General features: G+C 32.9%; 2 protein-coding genes across 3 annotated transcripts; both read left to right on the forward strand.

Moving 5' to 3' along the window:
* The first annotated feature begins 5994 nt into the window (after window positions 1-5994).
* LOC100801601 (U-box domain-containing protein 35) lies at window positions 5995-10252 on the forward strand. 2 transcript variants are annotated; one of them, XM_041009760.1, is made up of 10 exons: window positions 5995-6197; window positions 6836-6957; window positions 7071-7192; window positions 7360-7571; window positions 7663-7708; window positions 7782-8064; window positions 8260-8364; window positions 8451-8879; window positions 9266-10021; window positions 10106-10252. In XM_041009760.1, exons 1-10 carry the CDS (start codon window positions 6008-6010, stop codon window positions 10250-10252), a joined length of 2412 nt encoding a protein of 803 aa, XP_040865694.1. In that variant the 5' UTR covers window positions 5995-6007. The 2 variants fall into 2 exon arrangements, with proteins under 2 accessions (XP_040865694.1, XP_014622904.1); XM_014767418.3 differs by having other exon boundaries at window positions 10095-10234.
* Window positions 10253-13581: 3329 nt separating this feature from the next.
* LOC100802127 (transcription termination factor MTERF2, chloroplastic) lies at window positions 13582-17494 on the forward strand. Its single transcript, XM_003546855.5, has 5 exons — window positions 13582-14484; window positions 14561-14674; window positions 14935-15117; window positions 16052-16269; window positions 17020-17494. Exons 1-5 carry the CDS (start codon window positions 13597-13599, stop codon window positions 17366-17368), a joined length of 1752 nt encoding a protein of 583 aa, XP_003546903.2. The 5' UTR covers window positions 13582-13596; the 3' UTR covers window positions 17369-17494.
* The last annotated feature ends 650 nt before the right edge of the window (window positions 17495-18144 follow it).

Raw genomic sequence — 18144 nt, forward strand, 5'->3', positions numbered from 1 at the left:
CCCCGTGTGCTATTTATGTTTGGATCTTGTGATGATCTCGAATTTTATGTTCGTAGGAGTAGATGATTAGGTGGATGACTATGAAGAACCTCATGCTAGAGGATACGGGAACACAATGCTCTGATAAGATGTGACACTGGAGTATAGGTTTCTATATTAATTGCATGAAGTCTTGGACGACCTTGTTTTGAGCCGAGATCATTTATTATTTATTTAGACAAGTTTTATTATGATGTTAGAAAATAGAATGTGAGCCTTTTACCTTTTCAAAGACTTGTATTTAAATGTGTTTTAAATACTTCTTTTATTATTAATACATATATGTGAGGGATAAAGGGCGTCACACAAGATCTGATATCTTTTAACTGAGGTTAGACAATGATGCAACCAAAATGGATTTTCTGATTTGGATTGGTCGCTTAATGATGTTGACCAAAGTGTACTCCAATTGGATCAAAATACCTCTTAATTGAGAAGAGACCATAATAATTTTAATATTTAATTTATTTTTCCAAAGTTTATATAATGGTGTTTAATTTTATACATTCAAGAATCAGACTTATATTATTATATACTTAAAAGCAAGATTAGATCGAGATAACAATAACAAAAAGAATAAAAATGAGATATGAGAGAAAAAAAAGAATATATGAATGAATGCTAGTAATAAAAAAAAGGAGAATAATCTTATAGTAAGTCTCAAAATTAAAGTTATCACTTTACTATGTGTAAGTTTATCTCATAGATAAAGATTAATTATAAAAAATATTCAATTTCTCGAATCAATTATATAAAAGAAAGAATGATAGTAACAATATAAATATTTATAACCTTTAAAATAATAATACATTATAAAAGTAAAAGATATTAACAAATAAAATAAATACATCGAATAATTGAATATTTTGTTTTAAAAAAAATATAGTTATTTCAAAGATGAAGACTATAAAAGAAAAATATTTTTTTATAAAAAATATTATATTTGTCTAAAAAGAGAAAAAATGTTATTATTTTTGTAATGAATACTTTTAAAAACAAAATAAAATGTTTTGTTAGGAAATATAATAAAATAGATAAATAATGCTTAAATATTATTATTTCTATAATCCAAGTATTTAAATAAAATAAAAAATAAAAAATTGTGCCCCCCTGAAAATCCTGCGAAAGAAGTTCTTCCGTAAGAATTCCAACCTATGACTTTCAGGTTGTTAGTACAATGATTTAACCAACTCATAATACTAAAATTTCTAATGTATATTTAATGAACATGTAAATTTAAATAATAAATTTTGTGATAATTAATTTTGATATAAAGCATACGAATTATTTAATCCGTATTTTTAAAAAAATAAAAACATTTACTATTACAAAATTTAATATATATTATTGATGTGTCATTAATTATTTAATATATATTTAAATTTTGTAATAGTAAAAAAAATTAATGACACATCAATAATATATATATTAAATTTTGTAATAGTAAATATTTTTTTTATTTTTTAAAAAAAATATACAGATTAAATAATTTGTATGATTTACATCAAAATTAATTGTTACAAAATTTATTATTTAAATTTACATGCACATTAAATATACATTAGAAATTTTAGTGTTATGTATAACAACATTATTTATTTTATAACGCAATTGGCTCATTAGCTTAATTGATTAGAGTGTTGTGCTAATAACTTGAAAGTCACAGGTTTAAGTCTTGCTTGGGCTATTATAAGAGTGAACGGCAAAATTGGAAAAATGAGAAATATTGGGTGCACCTAACAACACCCTTAGTTGAAGTGTACTCCATGTGAATCGAGGTTGGTGATCCCATGATTGAAACACTATACACAAGGATAAGTAGCTACAATAGGGCATGTATAAATAATGATAAAAAAATGTTATGATTAAGTAGGTGTGTTATGTTAGTTCTTTACATATATTTTTATAATTATTATTAATGTGTTATATATTTATATATAATTCTATTATTATATATATTATATGTAATTATTAATTAAAATAAAATGTAATTAATAACTTAATATATAATTTATTTAAAATGTATGAACAAATATTTTTTTAAAAAATGTGAGATGAACTTCTCACAGATTTCCCTAAACTCAATAGAAATGAAATTGTGTTTCATTTTTTCACCATTGTGGAGAAGAGAATAAGGATAGACAAACTCACCCATTATTATCCCTGTAAGGAAATGTTGGCTAAATTATTTGAAAATTTTATTATAACTCTCATCCTTAGTACTATTAATATTTAGAGCAAATCACACTAACTTTTCTTATATTTTTATTCATCCCTTCTTATTTTCACCCTACACTAACCCCTTAATTTTCGGTCATGTGTTACACTAAGATCCCCTAACACCCGTTAATAAATTTAACAAAAACTAAGCAGGTGACTAGCACATGCTTTTTAATGATTTATTTTCCCTAAAATATGCTTATCCTCTTCCTTGCCCTTGTAAACAAAACAACACACTCCAAAAAATTCATCTATCAAGTTATACCTGCTTTACTTTCTCGATCGTTCCTTTAAAAAAGTGCCAAAACCAACTTTAAATAATGCCACCACCAACAAAGGTTTCGTCCTTAAATTTTTTTGGTTGTTGGTGCAAGCTCTTGGAAGGTATGTATCCGAGCTATAACAAGCCATAATACACAAGTAATAATAAGGCTTGGTTCTGTTCAGCAAAAAGCAATAAAAATTGAATAACATCCCACTTTTAAAACTATAACAATATTTTTTTAGAAGAAAGAACAATTCATAAAAATTAAAAGGAGAAAACAAAAATTAGGATAAAAAAATCCTTCTAAAACTAGCATCAGTAGCGGTATGAGAAGTTCCACCAAAAATTCTTTTCCCTCTTAGACACCAGTAGTGGCATTGAAGAAGAAATTACCCAGTCATAAAAAGAATTTCTACCAAAACATCAATCTGAGTAAAAAAACCAGCCAAATCCCAATACTTAAATTGAAACCCAAATCACTGAAGATCTCAACTTTCAACATGACTCTCATCAACTTTAAATTAAAAAACCTAGCAAGTCTATGATGAGGAATTGTTGTTGATGTAATCGCGAGTTCCAGTTATTGCTAGATTGCAAGTTTGCAATAGGGAAAAAAATCAAACATATTAGCTGCCGGCGATCTTGTGCGCGTTGCCGTTGCCGTTGCCGTTGCCGAAAAAGTGCAAATCCATGCACGTCTATGGCAGCAAGAGACGTTGGAAGTTGAAGTTGTTGGTGTGTAATCCAAAAGTCTGAAAGTTAGTTAATATAGTTACAGATTTACACCATCCAGCTGTATGTAGTTGGATATATAAAACTCATTTCTTGTATTTGGATATAGTTAGTTAATGAGAAAAATCTCTATTCTCTCATCTTGCATTTCCTCTTCATGCTTCCTCTTATTCCTCTTAGTGTGCATATGTGTATCTAGCAAGAAATACAATATACCAACTAAATTGGACTCAATGCATGAACGACTTGTGATAAGGGTGGAGATCAAGGCCTTGTTTCGAGGACAAGGTACCTCCTGTGCATAAGCCTTATGGATAATTTCTTTCTTATCTTTTTCATTCATTGCAACCTTATTTATACATTACTAATAACAGGAATTCAAATTCTATAACAAACTCTGATAATAGAATATCCTAACAATCATTGCTTCTAGAATATCCTAACAGAAGCTCTCTTCTAGAATATTACTATAATTCGTAAATTGGTTGCATCTGTGCTTTGAGGACTCTTCTTCTGATTCATGTAGTATAGTCCTTCAAGTAGTGGGGTGGCCGTTTATCTCTGTTGGGCCTTGCAGTGTGTGTGTGTGGGTGTTACTAGTAGTACCCCTGGCCGTGTGAGTGTTCGTGTTGCTATCAACTTGAGATTGATGGACTTGTATAAACTTGTCTTCAAGTAAAACTAACCATGGGGTTTTTGAGATTGATGGAGCATTGATAATTGTTGTGCATTCTTAATTTTTGTATTTAATTTTCACATCAATTATCTTAATTTTTTTTCTCATTTATTGTTTAGTTTGATATCACTTAGTCAAAATTTAATGCTCTTGTAGGTTTTAGTTTCGTGTAGTTAATTTTAAATTTTTTTTAATTAGCTTTTATTGTGTTTTGCAGGGTGTTAGTATATCTAGAATAGAAGTTGAAGATTTGAAGATTTTAGTTGATTAAATAGCGGGTTAATTCACTTGCTCATTGAGGAAGGCGCCCAAAGAGAGAACATGTGGCAGGATGGAAGTTGAAGAGGTCATGTCAGTGCTTGAACTCATCAAGCGAACAAAACTCCCTGTCAAAAAAAGAATTAGGGAGTAGAGATTCTCATCCTATTTAAGATGTCTTTTCATTGGATTAGTATCAGAGTGTCCTAGGATTCTATGTTTGCGGTTGAAGCTCATTTTAGCATTGTCTCTTTATTTCTTCACCTTTACTCTTCATCCCCCCTGTTCTTGTAATTGTTGGTGATTTGTCATGCCAATGAGGAGTTATCTTTCTTGTATTGGGGATTTTGTGTATTAGCAACTATCATGTAATTATTCTCATTATTTATTTAATGAATATTCAATATTATTATTATTTTCTTGTTCTTAATGTTAGTTTGTGATTTGATCAATCATTTGCTTATCTTGTGATTTTTATTGTTATTGGAAAATACTTTAAAATTAGATTTTGAGAATAGTATCTAATGAATACTTCCTTAGTTTATTAGACTCTTAATAATTGTTGATCGATCTTGCTAAATCATTAAGTATACTTGCTAAGGTATTAGGAGTGGGGTTAAGTGAATTAACTTCTCTCACTTGAGGAATCAATGTTAAAAGACATATGTGAATTTTTATTAAATGAAGAAAAACTTTTAATATTACATAGTTATTTGTCTAGTAACACCAAATACTCCAACTAATTTGTTTAATTGTTGCTATCAACCCTTGTATACCAACTGTTTGATTTATTGTCATTGAAAAATCTACCTTATTTTTGGCTTTGTTAAGAACGCGGAATTAAATTTTTGGAACTTATTTATTAAAAACAATACATTCCATTGCCTAGATATTGAATTACACAAATAGCTAGATACAAATAAGTCCCTATGAAGACAATTTTGTACTCATTTTATGAAAATACTATACTAATTGGTATGCTTGCCAACAATATAACAAGCATCTCTCTGCATTTTAATTACCGAAATGGAACCAAATTCATGATGATTGGGTTAGTGTGTTAATAATGTCCACAAAGTACATTAAATCAAATAAATATTAAAAATTCTGATCTGCATTACTTATTTAATTTGAATAACCTATTAAATAAAGTACATTACAAAAATTGAAGAGAAAAAAAAACCTAAATAAATATCAACAAAAGTAGAAAAGAAGAAAAGGTAAATTTATTTGGATGTGGAAAATGGGAGGAATGAAGTTAGAGAGGAGAGAAATAAAGAAGAAATAAAATATTTAATTTTGGCAACAAATGTATTTAGAAAATAAAGATTATAAAAAGATAACAAAATGTTTTTTTATAAATAAACGACACCTAAGTACCATATAAAAAATATCATACATATGATTTTTTATGTATGATATTTCAAAAAATATTTTTTAAAAAAATAATCGACACCTAAATACTATTATGTCTAAAGCCAAATTTCACTAAATAAAAGCAATTACTTCAATATAAATATATCATACATATAAGTTTTTATTTTATGAAAATACAAAAAGTTAAAGGGTAAAGAACCCCAAATATAACATAGTTCCGTTATTGATGCGGCACTTGTTTTTAATTTTTTTGTGTTTCCCTCTAACTGATAGGATAAGAAAAGGAAATTTTGATTGATTGCCCATAAATTAGGGATGGCTTTCTATATATCGTTTTCGACATTCGGTTAAGAACTATTTTGTACAACAATCTTTTTACCTAATAGGATATTTATTAAGATGCACATGAAGAGAAATGTGTGTTAGCTGAAAGAAGAGAAATGTGGCTTCCCAATCCTAAAGCATCAGGGATTAGAAAGGGAGGAGGAGGAAATGGATTAGTGGCAGTGGCTATAGACAAGAATAAAGGAAGCCAATACGCTCTTAAATGGGCTGTTGATTGTCTTCTTACCAGAGGTCAAACTGTTATTCTAATCCACGTTTTGCACGGGACATCCTCACCCGTCTCTAGTAAGTTCTCCTATTTATCTATTTTTTTATTTATTTGCAAAACCGGCCCAGGCCCTTGCTAATTAATTTATTTATAAAAAACGATCATAATTCATTTCATTATGTTCCCAATACTCTCTTCTTCATCCTTTGAGAGCTTCGAGAACGATGTTCATGATGATTCAGCCTTCAGGCAAATTCTACTATGGTCCACGGGGTTTAAACCGTTGGATGTCAACTAAAATAGACAAACCGTAATAATAAGTATTTTTTGTACTGAATAGTCGTTGTTAACCCTTGGTCTCAAGATTGGTGGAGACATAAACATTGCCGAAATATTACAGAAGACACAGTGGAGCAGTTGAGGTGGCCAAGCTGATGACGTGATACAATATTGACATTTTAAAATTCCGGCAAAATTAAAATATATAAATTCACAAATACATTTAAGAAAAATAAATTATTAAATGCTTATCCACTATGTAAATATTTTAATTTTATAAGCAGAATATATATAAAATAAATAAATTAAACCAAACAAAATGTTACTAACAAATTAAATTTCGACCTCCATAATATAAGACTCTTACAGAAACTAGAGGAATGTAACTGCATACTACATAGCATAAAACACTTATAATTTTTTTCAATTGCTACAGGGGGTAAAGAGGTCATTATATGTAACATCAGCAATTCATCTGCATCTCCGGGGAGTTACCAACTTGATAACACTATCAAGGATCTGTTTCTCACTTTCCATTGCTATTGTACACGCAAAGATGTAGGTTTGATAGTTTTTTTCTGCTTGATCTTTTTACTCAAATTAGTAGAATAACATGGCATCAGATTTTTGTTCCCACATTAATTACTTACTGCTGTTAAATATTTTGTTAGATACAATGCCTTGATGTCCTACTTGAAGACACTGATGTTGTGAAAGCAATAACAGAGTATGTCTCTTATGCAGCAATTGAGAACTTGGTGGTTGGTGCAACATCCAGGCATGGGTTTATTCGGTAAGATTCAGTATCTCCAACAAGTTAATTAAGATTGGATTCATAAGTATTTTTAAAAAGGAGAATAATTTTGATATTAGCGGACAGAGTCCTTTTGTGGTTATAGAAGCCAACAAAGGCATTGTATTATGCATAACTGCATATAATTATGCACCTATATTGTGCAGATTTAAGTCATCAAGCGCATCAAGTAGCATTTCAAAGGGGGCGCCGGATTTTTGTACTGTGTTTGTCATTTCAAAGGGCAAAGTCTCTTCAGTTCGGAATGCTACTCGCCCGGCCGCTCATACATCTCCACTTCTGAGCCATATACATGATCTAATTAGCCAGGTCCAAACTCAACCTGCAGAGATATCCTCCAGACGTATGAATTTGAGAGGTTCGTTTCTGTGATATATAGTACTAAACTGTTTGTTGGGCATCTATCTATCCTTGCATTCCACTTATAATCACATGCATACATGTTGCAGACAGGACATCAATCAAACCTCACAGCCAGGCGGATGAATCTTTTAAGTAAGTCTTCAAAGCAATTAAATTTCCTATCCCTAACCCAGAATAACATAACAATATGGTTTCCTTGAAGCAGGTCTCCATTTGTAAGAGGAAGAGGCATGGGTGGAATGTCATGTGTGGACTTCCCAGAATCAGACACAGACATATCATTTGTAAGCTCTGAGAGGCCAAGCAGTGGACGTTCATCCTCCGTTTATGACTACATTGACACAGGCCGAACTTCTCGACTTTCTACCAATTCAGATCATAGCTTTGGATCAACTCGATTGGGACTCAAGTTCAACCCCTATTCACCAGATACGTCATTCTCACATGAAAGCTGTACAACATCATTTTCATATTCATCACAGAGCGTGGTGAGTGAGCACATTTCTTTTTTATATACACCACTTCAATTGATTAGCTATGAATATCTTCTTTCAATATATTAGAGTAGCCATCCGATGGCTAGCAGGTTACGCTATTTGCTTTTAAAAATTCTAGTTTTTCGAGCATATCTTCAAACACGTGACCATTAAAGGTAACCACTTTCTTTTGCTAAAACAATTTAGGATGAAGTAGTAGAAGCTGATATGAGGAGGCTGAAGCTTGAGTTAACGCAAAGGATGGAAATGTACAGTACAGCATGCAGAGAAGCATATATATCACAGCAGAAGGTAGAATCTGAAAAGTATATATAGTCCCTTTTTATATAAACGTGCTATTGCGATTTCAATTGGTACTACTCTTTTGTTTGCTACAGTTTATGGAGTTGACCCACCAGAGACTTGAGGAAGAAAAAAAAATAGATGAGGCACGATTGGCTCAGGAAGCTGCAATGGCAATTGCTGAGAAAGAGAAAGCAAGATGTAGAGCAGCCATGGAAACTGCTGAAGCATCTAAGAAAATTGCAGAGGTGGAAACACATAGAAGAGCGAGTGTTGAAGTTAAAGCTCTTAAAGAAGCAGAGGAAATGAGGAAGCTATTGGAAAATCTAGCCCAAACTGATGTGAGATATAGGAGATACTGTATAGAGGAGATTGAAACAGCCACAAACTTCTTTTCTGAATCCCAGAGAATCGGGGAAGGAGGTTATGGCCTTGTTTATAAATGTTACCTTGATCACACTCCAGTTGCTGTCAAGGTTCTACGTCCAGATGCTGCTCAAGGGAAGTCACAGTTTCAGCAAGAGGTGATCAACCAATGGACATGAGTAATTCTAAACCACTTTTGTATTTAACTGCATCACATGTTTCCGTCGCGTCCAGTTCACTTGAATGAGACCTTGAAAAATCAGTTGAGAGTGATATCCATATAGTTGGATAGTGTCTCTACTTTTCCACATTATTTTTTCTATCTCAAACTTCCCCTTACGTCTCTCTCTTCTTTTCCTTTTCCAAAATTGGAATGGAGACTGCTCGATCATGTAGTGAGTAGAGAGAGAAGGGAAATTTTGGATCTCAAGGGTAAACCTAAAAGCATGCATAATTAAAAGTCTCTAGTTATTAATAATGCCAGGAATGAAATGAATAGCCAAATATGTTGTGGGAGTAATTACTTGTAATCTTATATATGCAGATTGACATACTGAGCTGCATGCGACACCCAAACATGGTGCTTCTTCTAGGAGCGTGTCCGGAGTATGGAATATTGATTTATGAATATATGGCTAATGGAAGCTTAGAAGATTGTCTGTTTCAAAAAAAGAACAAGAGTGTTCTGTCTTGGCAGCTGAGGTTCCGAATTGCTGCAGAGATAGGGACGGGATTACTATTCCTGCATCAGACCAAGCCTGAACCTTTAGTGCACCGTGATCTGAAACCAGGCAACATTTTGCTAGACCAGAATTATGTGAGTAAGATAAGCGATGTTGGATTGGCAAGGCTTGTCCCAGCTGTAGCTGAAAATGTAACACAATGCTGCATGACATCAGCAGCTGGAACACTTTGTTATATTGATCCTGAGTATCAGCAAACAGGAATGCTTGGTGTGAAGTCAGATGTTTATTCTCTAGGGATCATATTTCTTCAATTATTGACAGGCAGGCCTCCAATGGGACTGGCTCACCTTGCTGGAGAGTCTATCGAGAAGGACACCTTCGTCGAAATGCTGGATCCATCTGTCACCGGGTGGCCTCTTGAACAAGCCTTGTGCCTTGCAAAAATAGCAGTCAAGTGTGCTGAACTCAGGCGAAAAGATAGGCCAGACCTCGCCAAACTAGTGTTGCCAGAGCTAGATAAATTGAGAGACTTTGCCGAACAAAACATGAGCATGCCTATCTTTTTAGGATGCACTGCATCTTCACCCAGCCACAGTGAAGCTTTCGTGCATCAGGTATGTACCTTCATTTCTAGCTCTCATCATGATATGTATATATCGGCCTTTCAATTCCATTACCTTGTTGCAGGATGTGATCAGCGACTTGCGGCTTGTACATTCGGAAAGCTCATCGGCTCCATCAACGCCCACAGAAGGAAAACCTTAAACATATATATAGTCGAGGCCAGATTTGTCTGTTTCCATGTATATAACGTGCATGCAGGGGCCATCTCAATTCTCAACTAAACTCCACTACCACTAGAGTCTAGAGATAATGTACGCATTCAACAAGAACTTATTTCTGTTCAATGATGTGTGGGGTGCAAATATAGGTAGAGCGGGCATCGCAATTTTTGTATTATGTAAATATCTTGGGCGATCTCCAAAAGGGGGTTCTTAATGATTCCTTAACCTGAAGAAACGGTTTCTTCAAGAAATTTTCCACTGGAGACTGCCTCCGTGGCAGAACGCGTTCCTTCAAAATAAGATGCACTTCTTATATAACAAACCGATGCTTAACATTAAAATATTATCATCCAACATCAACCCACCATGCACAAAAAAGAGAAAAAATAACGGTGAGAACAAGAACAATCAACACATTCTATCTGGATTCACGACAACAGAAAACCAAATGAAATTTCACAAAAAAATATATATATATTTTTAACCAAACAAAATGGAATCACTCGCAGATCATGAATACAAACCAAGCAATCCCATCTCAGAAAATGTAAATCCTGCAATTTCTAATTTATATACCCTGACAAAAAGTACGACAACTCTTGTTATATGAAATGACAAAACAAGCAAACTGAGAAATATGGAAAGGTAAGAAAATATAGTACTGGATTTTTATAAATGCAAGCACGCATTACGAGCATGCCACTGGCTGGAGGTGGCAGAGCTAGGTGGTTTTGGCAGCAGCAAATAGATGCGTGTTGGAGAACTTAGAGCGAAGATGGCGGATGTTCGGCTGGAGCGAGGACAGAAGGGTAAAGGGAGAAAATAAAATTTTATAGTGGGAGTATATTTACCTACCGTTATATTAAAAATACTTATTTTAAATGTGTGTGTTTAGTTGTAGTTAAAAACCTCCGGAACGTGTCAGTAACATAGATAAGATCATAAGACATCAGACACAATTAGCAAGATTTTTAAATGTGCCAGAATAATTTATTGAAGGCAAAATTCGTTAAAAAGTACAAATGTTGGAGATAAAAGTGTAACTAAATCTTAATAAAAATAATCATTATTTTTTACAAAGACTATATTTTTTGTCCCTTAAATTTTTATATAATTGTTTTTTATTTTCAAATTCAAGTTTTTTTAGTCTTTTAGTTTCAAAAAATATTACTTTTAGTCTATTTCCAGAAAAAAATCTCAATTATCTTGAAATTAATCTAAGATTCTTTTATGAAAAAACTGTAATAACCGTTAAATAATTGTACTTTGATAATAGAAAATAAAATAAAATTGTCTTTAAAAATAATTATTTAGTTGTTATTTATACTTAAATATTAAAGAATTGATGTTTCGTTAAATTTTGGCTGCAGATATAAAAAATGGAAAATAACAAAGAAAAAAAAAAGAAATCAGAAAAGGCCCAGTCTAGTGTTTCGCTCAGCGCGCAACAGTCGCTCAACAAACAAAACAGAAGGCGCTAAGCACGCAACAGACGCTAAGCGGGCAAAACAGAATGTGTTAAGCGCACAACAGGCGCTAAGCGCGCGTAACAAAACAATACTCGCTAAGCGGGAGGAGCTCACTAAGCGCGCGATGTAGTCTGCGCCGAGCGAGGAAGGGCGCGCTTAGTGAGCCTACGAAGGCCCAAAGTCCATTTCAACAGCTATAAATAGGGAGTCAGGCCACGAGAAAATGACACATCGAGTCTTAGAACACTCTCACTACCACCTGAGAACTCCTACTTTCTTCTCTCTTTTGTATCCATTCTTTCTCCCCCCCTCATTGTAAAGCCCTCATGACCATGAGTGGCTAATCCACTATTTAGGGCCTGGTAGGTCTAAAAAGTCAAGCAATGTATGGTGTACTTCAGATTTATCAATGCAAAATGATTCCTTTTGAGGTTTTTCTATTCTATTATCTTTTCTATTTTATCTTGCATTTTCATCTTTACATTCTTTTGGGGTTAGATGCTTGAGAGATGATAACTTCTAATAAGATTTAAAGAAAAGGTGTAGACATTAGTTTTAGAGGTTAGATGCAAGAGAGGATAACTTCTAATAGAACAATAAAGAAAATATATCATAAGAAAATCATTGCTAGACACATAATGGTAATTTATGCCCATGCATTTAGCAAACATCTAGAATTTATTCTTCATGCATTTTATTTATTGAGTCTTTTCAAAGACATTTGAGAGATACATGAATAAAATAGGTTTGTTATCGTGAGGTACCAGGGGACAAGTAAATAGATAGATGTGGGTAGAATAAATCCAATTAAATTGATAAAGAAAAATCATAAATTCATACATCCTAGCTAAACAAGACATACTAGGTCTTAACATTCACATCTCATTTAATTTTCCTCTTTAATTATTCTCCTTTTAATTATCTTGCTTCTTTCTCACTCATTGTTCCTATTACTTCTCCTACTCCTTTCTTTACTGTTTTTTCTTATACATTAAAAGTTATCTCATTGAAAATAACATTTTTAAAAATTGAGGACTAAAAAGTTAAATTTAAACTTAGGAGATTAAAAACAAAGTAACCCAAATTTAAGAGACCAATAAATATGAGTTTTTATTTATAAAAAAATAAGTTAAATTTTAATTTTTTTTCCCTTTTTAATTTTGATCCAGATTTCAGTTTCCACATTTTTTTAAATTTGTAATTTCAATATAATATTTAGTTTTACAAACATTTATTTCTCTTATTTGTATACTTTAATTAATTAAGTTATTTCATGATGATATCTTAAATATATATGTTAAATCCAAAGTTGAATTAAATCAAAATAAAATAAAAAGAGCAAATAAAAAATATAAAATTTTAAATGTGAGGATTAAAATTAGGAAAATAAATAAATAAACAGAATAAATCGCATATCAAGAATTTAAGGAGGAAGAAGGTTAAAAACACATTTTTTAAACATATTTCTTCAAACATCTCTTTCTAAAAAAAACTTTATTTTGGTCTTTGAATGTATTAGATGGTGACAGATTGATCCATGAAAAATGAAAAAGACAAATTTAGTTACTAAATATCCAAAAAATATGATAATTGATCTTGCTGATAATTTAATGATAAATTGATATTTGAACTTTACATTTTAATGTCAAATTAATTATAAAAAAATATAACTTAATCCTTAAATATTATAACTTAATAATAGAATAATCTCATAAATTTAATAATAGATAAGATCAATTTGTCACAATTTATATAAATTAAATTAAAATATTTTATTTAGTGACTGAATTTTAATAAGGAGCAAGATGAGTACTTCACCTAAAAACTTTATGTTGGATTATTGGAAAAACAAAGTTGGCCGGGCCCACTCCGCTTATAGGGTTTAAGATATAAAATGGGTTTTAGGACATGGAAGGGGACGGTTGTAATGTGAAGATGTTGGTTAAAATTCACACAAATTGGTTTGCCCCATTTGCGTTCCCAGTCCGACTGGCACACAAGATTGAGGGTTGTTTTGAGTTGAGTAAGTACGTGTTATTCACGCGTCCTCCCATATCTTCATCATTTGAAGTGGATAACGATAAAGCAAGAAAAAGAAGATCAAGTTGGCGTTGTGGTTGTGGTTCGGAGGAAGCTCGTAGGGCCGTTTCAAGTTACCTTGGAGAATTGGGGGTGTCGGAGGAGGATTCGGTGTGGATCTCGTCAAAGTCACCGGAGTACGTGAAGATGTTGGTGGAAGGTGTGAGGGATTTGGAGCAGTGGCAAATTGCGCTTGCTGGGTTGAGCTTCAAGGACAAGATTATTCATATCGCCGCTCAAAAAGGGGACAAGGGCAAAGTTGCCTACTTAGAGAGTCTGGGCTTTACTCTCTCTTCCTCCATGAACATTGCCAGATATCTCCCCTCTGACACTCACACTCTTCCATCTCTCATGCACAAGGTTACTCGTATCAAGCAACTCTTGTTCTTTTCTCCCACTCCCGACCATCACTTGCTTATCAAAAGCATTCGCCTCATGATGCGCCACCTCTCCATTTCAATTGATGAAGACCTTCAACACACTCTGTCCTTTTTCGAAAAGCTCCAAGCAAAGCCTGGTGGTCTTGGCATTTTGGCTTACAAGAATGCCGCTTTCCGTTCCTTAATCGAATCATTTCCTCGTCTACTTCAGTTATCAGTGGACAACCACTTCACACCCATACTCCATTTTCTCCACAATTTTGGAATCCCCACATTTCGCATCTCAAACATAATACTGGCTTTTCCTCCTCTTCTCTTCTGGGATCTTCAACTCCTTCAAACTAGACTCCTCGTCTTCAAGGAGGTAGGTACTTTCCACTCATCATTTTAATCTCAATTTCCACCTTCATTTAATAAATTTTTATTATATGATTTTGCAGATTGACCTGCCTGATAAAGATTATGCTAAGCTGTTGCTAAAATATCCTTGGCTTCTATCTACAAGTATTCAAGAAAACTATACGGAGCTCCTTGCCTTTTCATATTCTATCAAGGTTCTGTCATGGTTGCATGTGTCCATTTCATTTTGGATGCATATGTAACTGGAGTTATCATCGCTAAAAGCAAACTAAGGAGATTAATTTGAATTTTAAGTTTTTTCATGAAAACATATTCTATTGTGAAATTGAACAGACTTGTCTATACCTTGAAATAGAAAGAACTAATGCATCATATTTAAGAACAACCTCTGGATACCATCATGGAAGAGGGATTTATAGAAGCATTGAACTAATAATAGAATGCTTCATTATAGGTTCCAAAGACACAGATAGACCGTGCAATTGAAAGCCACCCTCATCTATTGAGTTGTTCAACTAGCAAGCTGAAGTCAATGGTGGATCAGTTTGCTGAACTAGGAGTTCGAAACAAAAAGTTAAATCAGGTTATTGCTAAAAGTCCTCAACTACTATTGCGGAAGCCCAAAGACTTTCTACAGGTATTTATTTTTAGCTTCAATCAAGTGTATGATATTTGACAGAGATGTTATAAATGTATAAAATCATTATGCATGTTCACTCAACAATGTAGTCTGTGTTTGGTTTGTAGTTGACACAACTTTCAAGACACCTCAAGGAAAAGCTTGTGTCTTGTTGCTTTGGGTCAAACCTCAGTTTGAGCATTTCAAACATGAAACATTCGTAAGCTTTTGAGATAGCATGTTCATGATATGGTATGACCAAGTGGCCTAGAGTTCAAATCCTTTCTTCATCCATTTTTTCTAGATAAGAAAAGGTTGAAATTTTGCACAAGGTAGGCGGCTTGTGCACGATCTGCCCTTCAAGCCCAAAGGGGTCTTGTGTGAGGGAGCAAATTAAAGAGGTTACTAAAATAGTCATGCGTCTTAAATTGATAACTTAAGCTTTTGGAAGGTTCTTCGTGACAATATGCATGCCATTATTTTTAGCTGTCCATTTCTAGAGAAAGATGTCAGTTTTGTTTGGTTTGCTGTGGGGCGAGCAGAGAAGAGATAATTTTGTTGGCCTGGAGGTTTGTTGCAGGCTTATGATGGAAGGGTGTTTGGTCTTGGGAATTTGGGGTATATAAACATTACTTTGGCGGCAATGTGGCTATGGTAATTTCCTTTACAAACTACCTTGTCTTGGCATCAAGTAATACAGAGATTCCATGACCTTATGGCAAGTTGGAAATGATAAATGTCCAATATCCATTCACTGGTTTGAGGGGAAGCATTGTAGTAGTCCCACTAATTACTTTATAATTATTGTAATTTATTAGAAATGGTTACTATAAGTTTAGCCTTTTTTAGGAAAGTGTTTAGTCTATATAATGTATCACTCTGTCCAGTTTTATTATAGATAATAATATTCGGAAATTTTCCATTCAAGTCTCTTGCTCATTGTTGTGTACAGATTGTTCTATTGTTTGAAAATATGGGTTTTGATAAAGAAACCATCGGAAGAATACTTGCTCGCTGCCCTGAAATTTTTGCTGCCAGCATTAATAAAACTCTACAAAGGAAGATTGAGTTCCTTGGTAGAGTTGGTGTTTCTAAAACTTTCCTTCCTGGGGTTATCAGAAAGTATCCAGAATTACTTGTTTCTGACATTGACAAAACTTTGCTACAAAGGTATTGTTCTGACTCATCTTTTTTATATTTTGCTTACCATTGCTCCAGTATCATATTTGTTTACTCTTTCCCAATCAATGGTTCAATTCAATATTTTGTTTACTCTAGTATTATAAAATAATTCTCCATGCTTTAGATTTTTTGATGATATAACCATGGTATTGTTCAGTGCAAGTTTCACTTTTCTTTGATCATTAGATATGAAAAATAAAAGAAAATAATGATTTCCTGATTTCTTCAACTGCATCATGAGTCATGACCACTGCATAATTGTTACATCGCATCAACAGAAAAGTGAAACAAGAACCTTGTTTCTCACCTGGAGTGATTGAATGATTGAGGTGGTGGATTGCCTTAACTAGTTCTATATGGCAGCATAGGAATCATTTGATTTTCCAAGGAAAACCTTTTGATCCCTATAAAGTCATGGAACATGCTATTTCTTTAGCTTGGTCATGGTTAAAGGCCAATGATAAAGATTTTAGTACTAGCTTCAACCACTGGTCCTCTAATATATCCAATTTCGTTGCTTAGTTGGGTTTGGGCCTGGTTGTTTTTTGCTGCTTATGTTGATGTTTTTCTTGGAGGGTAGCACCTTGGTGCCTTGTAATTTTAATTTCTGGTACCACTGGTACTGGTTTTCTTATTAATAAAATATATATATTTTCAGCCTTCCAAAAAAAAAAAAAAGAATGATTGAGGTGTCATTTTGTTTATTATCTAGTAATTTGATCTGTTGATGCTCTACAGGATAATGTACTTGATGAAGTTAGGTCTTTCAGAGAAAGACATTGCATATATGGTACGTACATTTTCTCCTCTCCTTGGGTATAGTATAGAGGGGGTTCTTAGGCCAAAAATAGAATTCCTTGTGAACTCAATGGAGAGGCCAGTAAGAGATGTGGTGGATTACCCTAGGTATTTTAGCTATTCACTAGAGAAGAAGATAAAGCCAAGATATTGGGTGTTAAAAGGAAGGGATATCAAATGCAGCTTAAAGGATATGCTGGGAAAAAACGATGAAGAATTTGCTGCTGAGTTTATGGGTATTGGAAGGATGCTCGTCTATCCTCCTGTGTCGTCTAATGATAGCCAGTAAATATAATAATAGTGTTGTATTTTACGGTGTCATCTCCCTTGTAGAAATTCAGCTTATCACCGCAGATTCTTCCGTCTCTTGTAGTCATTTTCAAAAAGATAGAAATTCTTTCAATTACATTAAAAATCAAACTTGAGTTTTTTTAGAGCAAAAAAGTGGGCACCAGATGAAATATTAATATAATTAGTCAAAATGAGAAATTAATATATAATTAGTCAAAATGCGTTTATATCTTCTGTGGTCGCTGGTATGACCTAGCTCTAATTTTTATTTTTTATTTTTTTATTTTTGCTAGGCCTATGACCTAGCTCTATTCACTATTCTTAGGGGGTGTTTGATACAGAAGTTCTTGATTTCTTTTGAGGATTTTAGATTAAGAATCGTTTTCCGTGTTTGCTATTTATTTTAAAAAAATAAGATTCCTAATATTTTCCACGAAATTTTTTTTCATGGAGGTGGTGGAAATCTAATTTTCCTGACTAGGAAGAAAATTTTAATTGTATGAAAATATTACATTATCCCTTTTTCAAGTACAAAATATACACACTCATAGTTCATCTTTATCCAAAAGCTTATCTATAATTTTAAACGTTGCATTTATCCACTTGATTTTATCTTTCTTTATCTTTATCTTTTAAAAAACGTAGATCTCCAATTACTTTATTGTAATTATGAACAATATTATAATTCAACATTTAATATGATAGTAAACTATAATAATATTTTAACCAATTAAAACAAGATCATAATTAAATTAAATAATTAATATTTGTAAA

Source organism: Glycine max, chromosome 15 (assembly GCF_000004515.6).
Source record: "Glycine max cultivar Williams 82 chromosome 15, Glycine_max_v4.0, whole genome shotgun sequence".
NCBI classification, from domain to species: domain Eukaryota; kingdom Viridiplantae; phylum Streptophyta; class Magnoliopsida; order Fabales; family Fabaceae; genus Glycine; species Glycine max.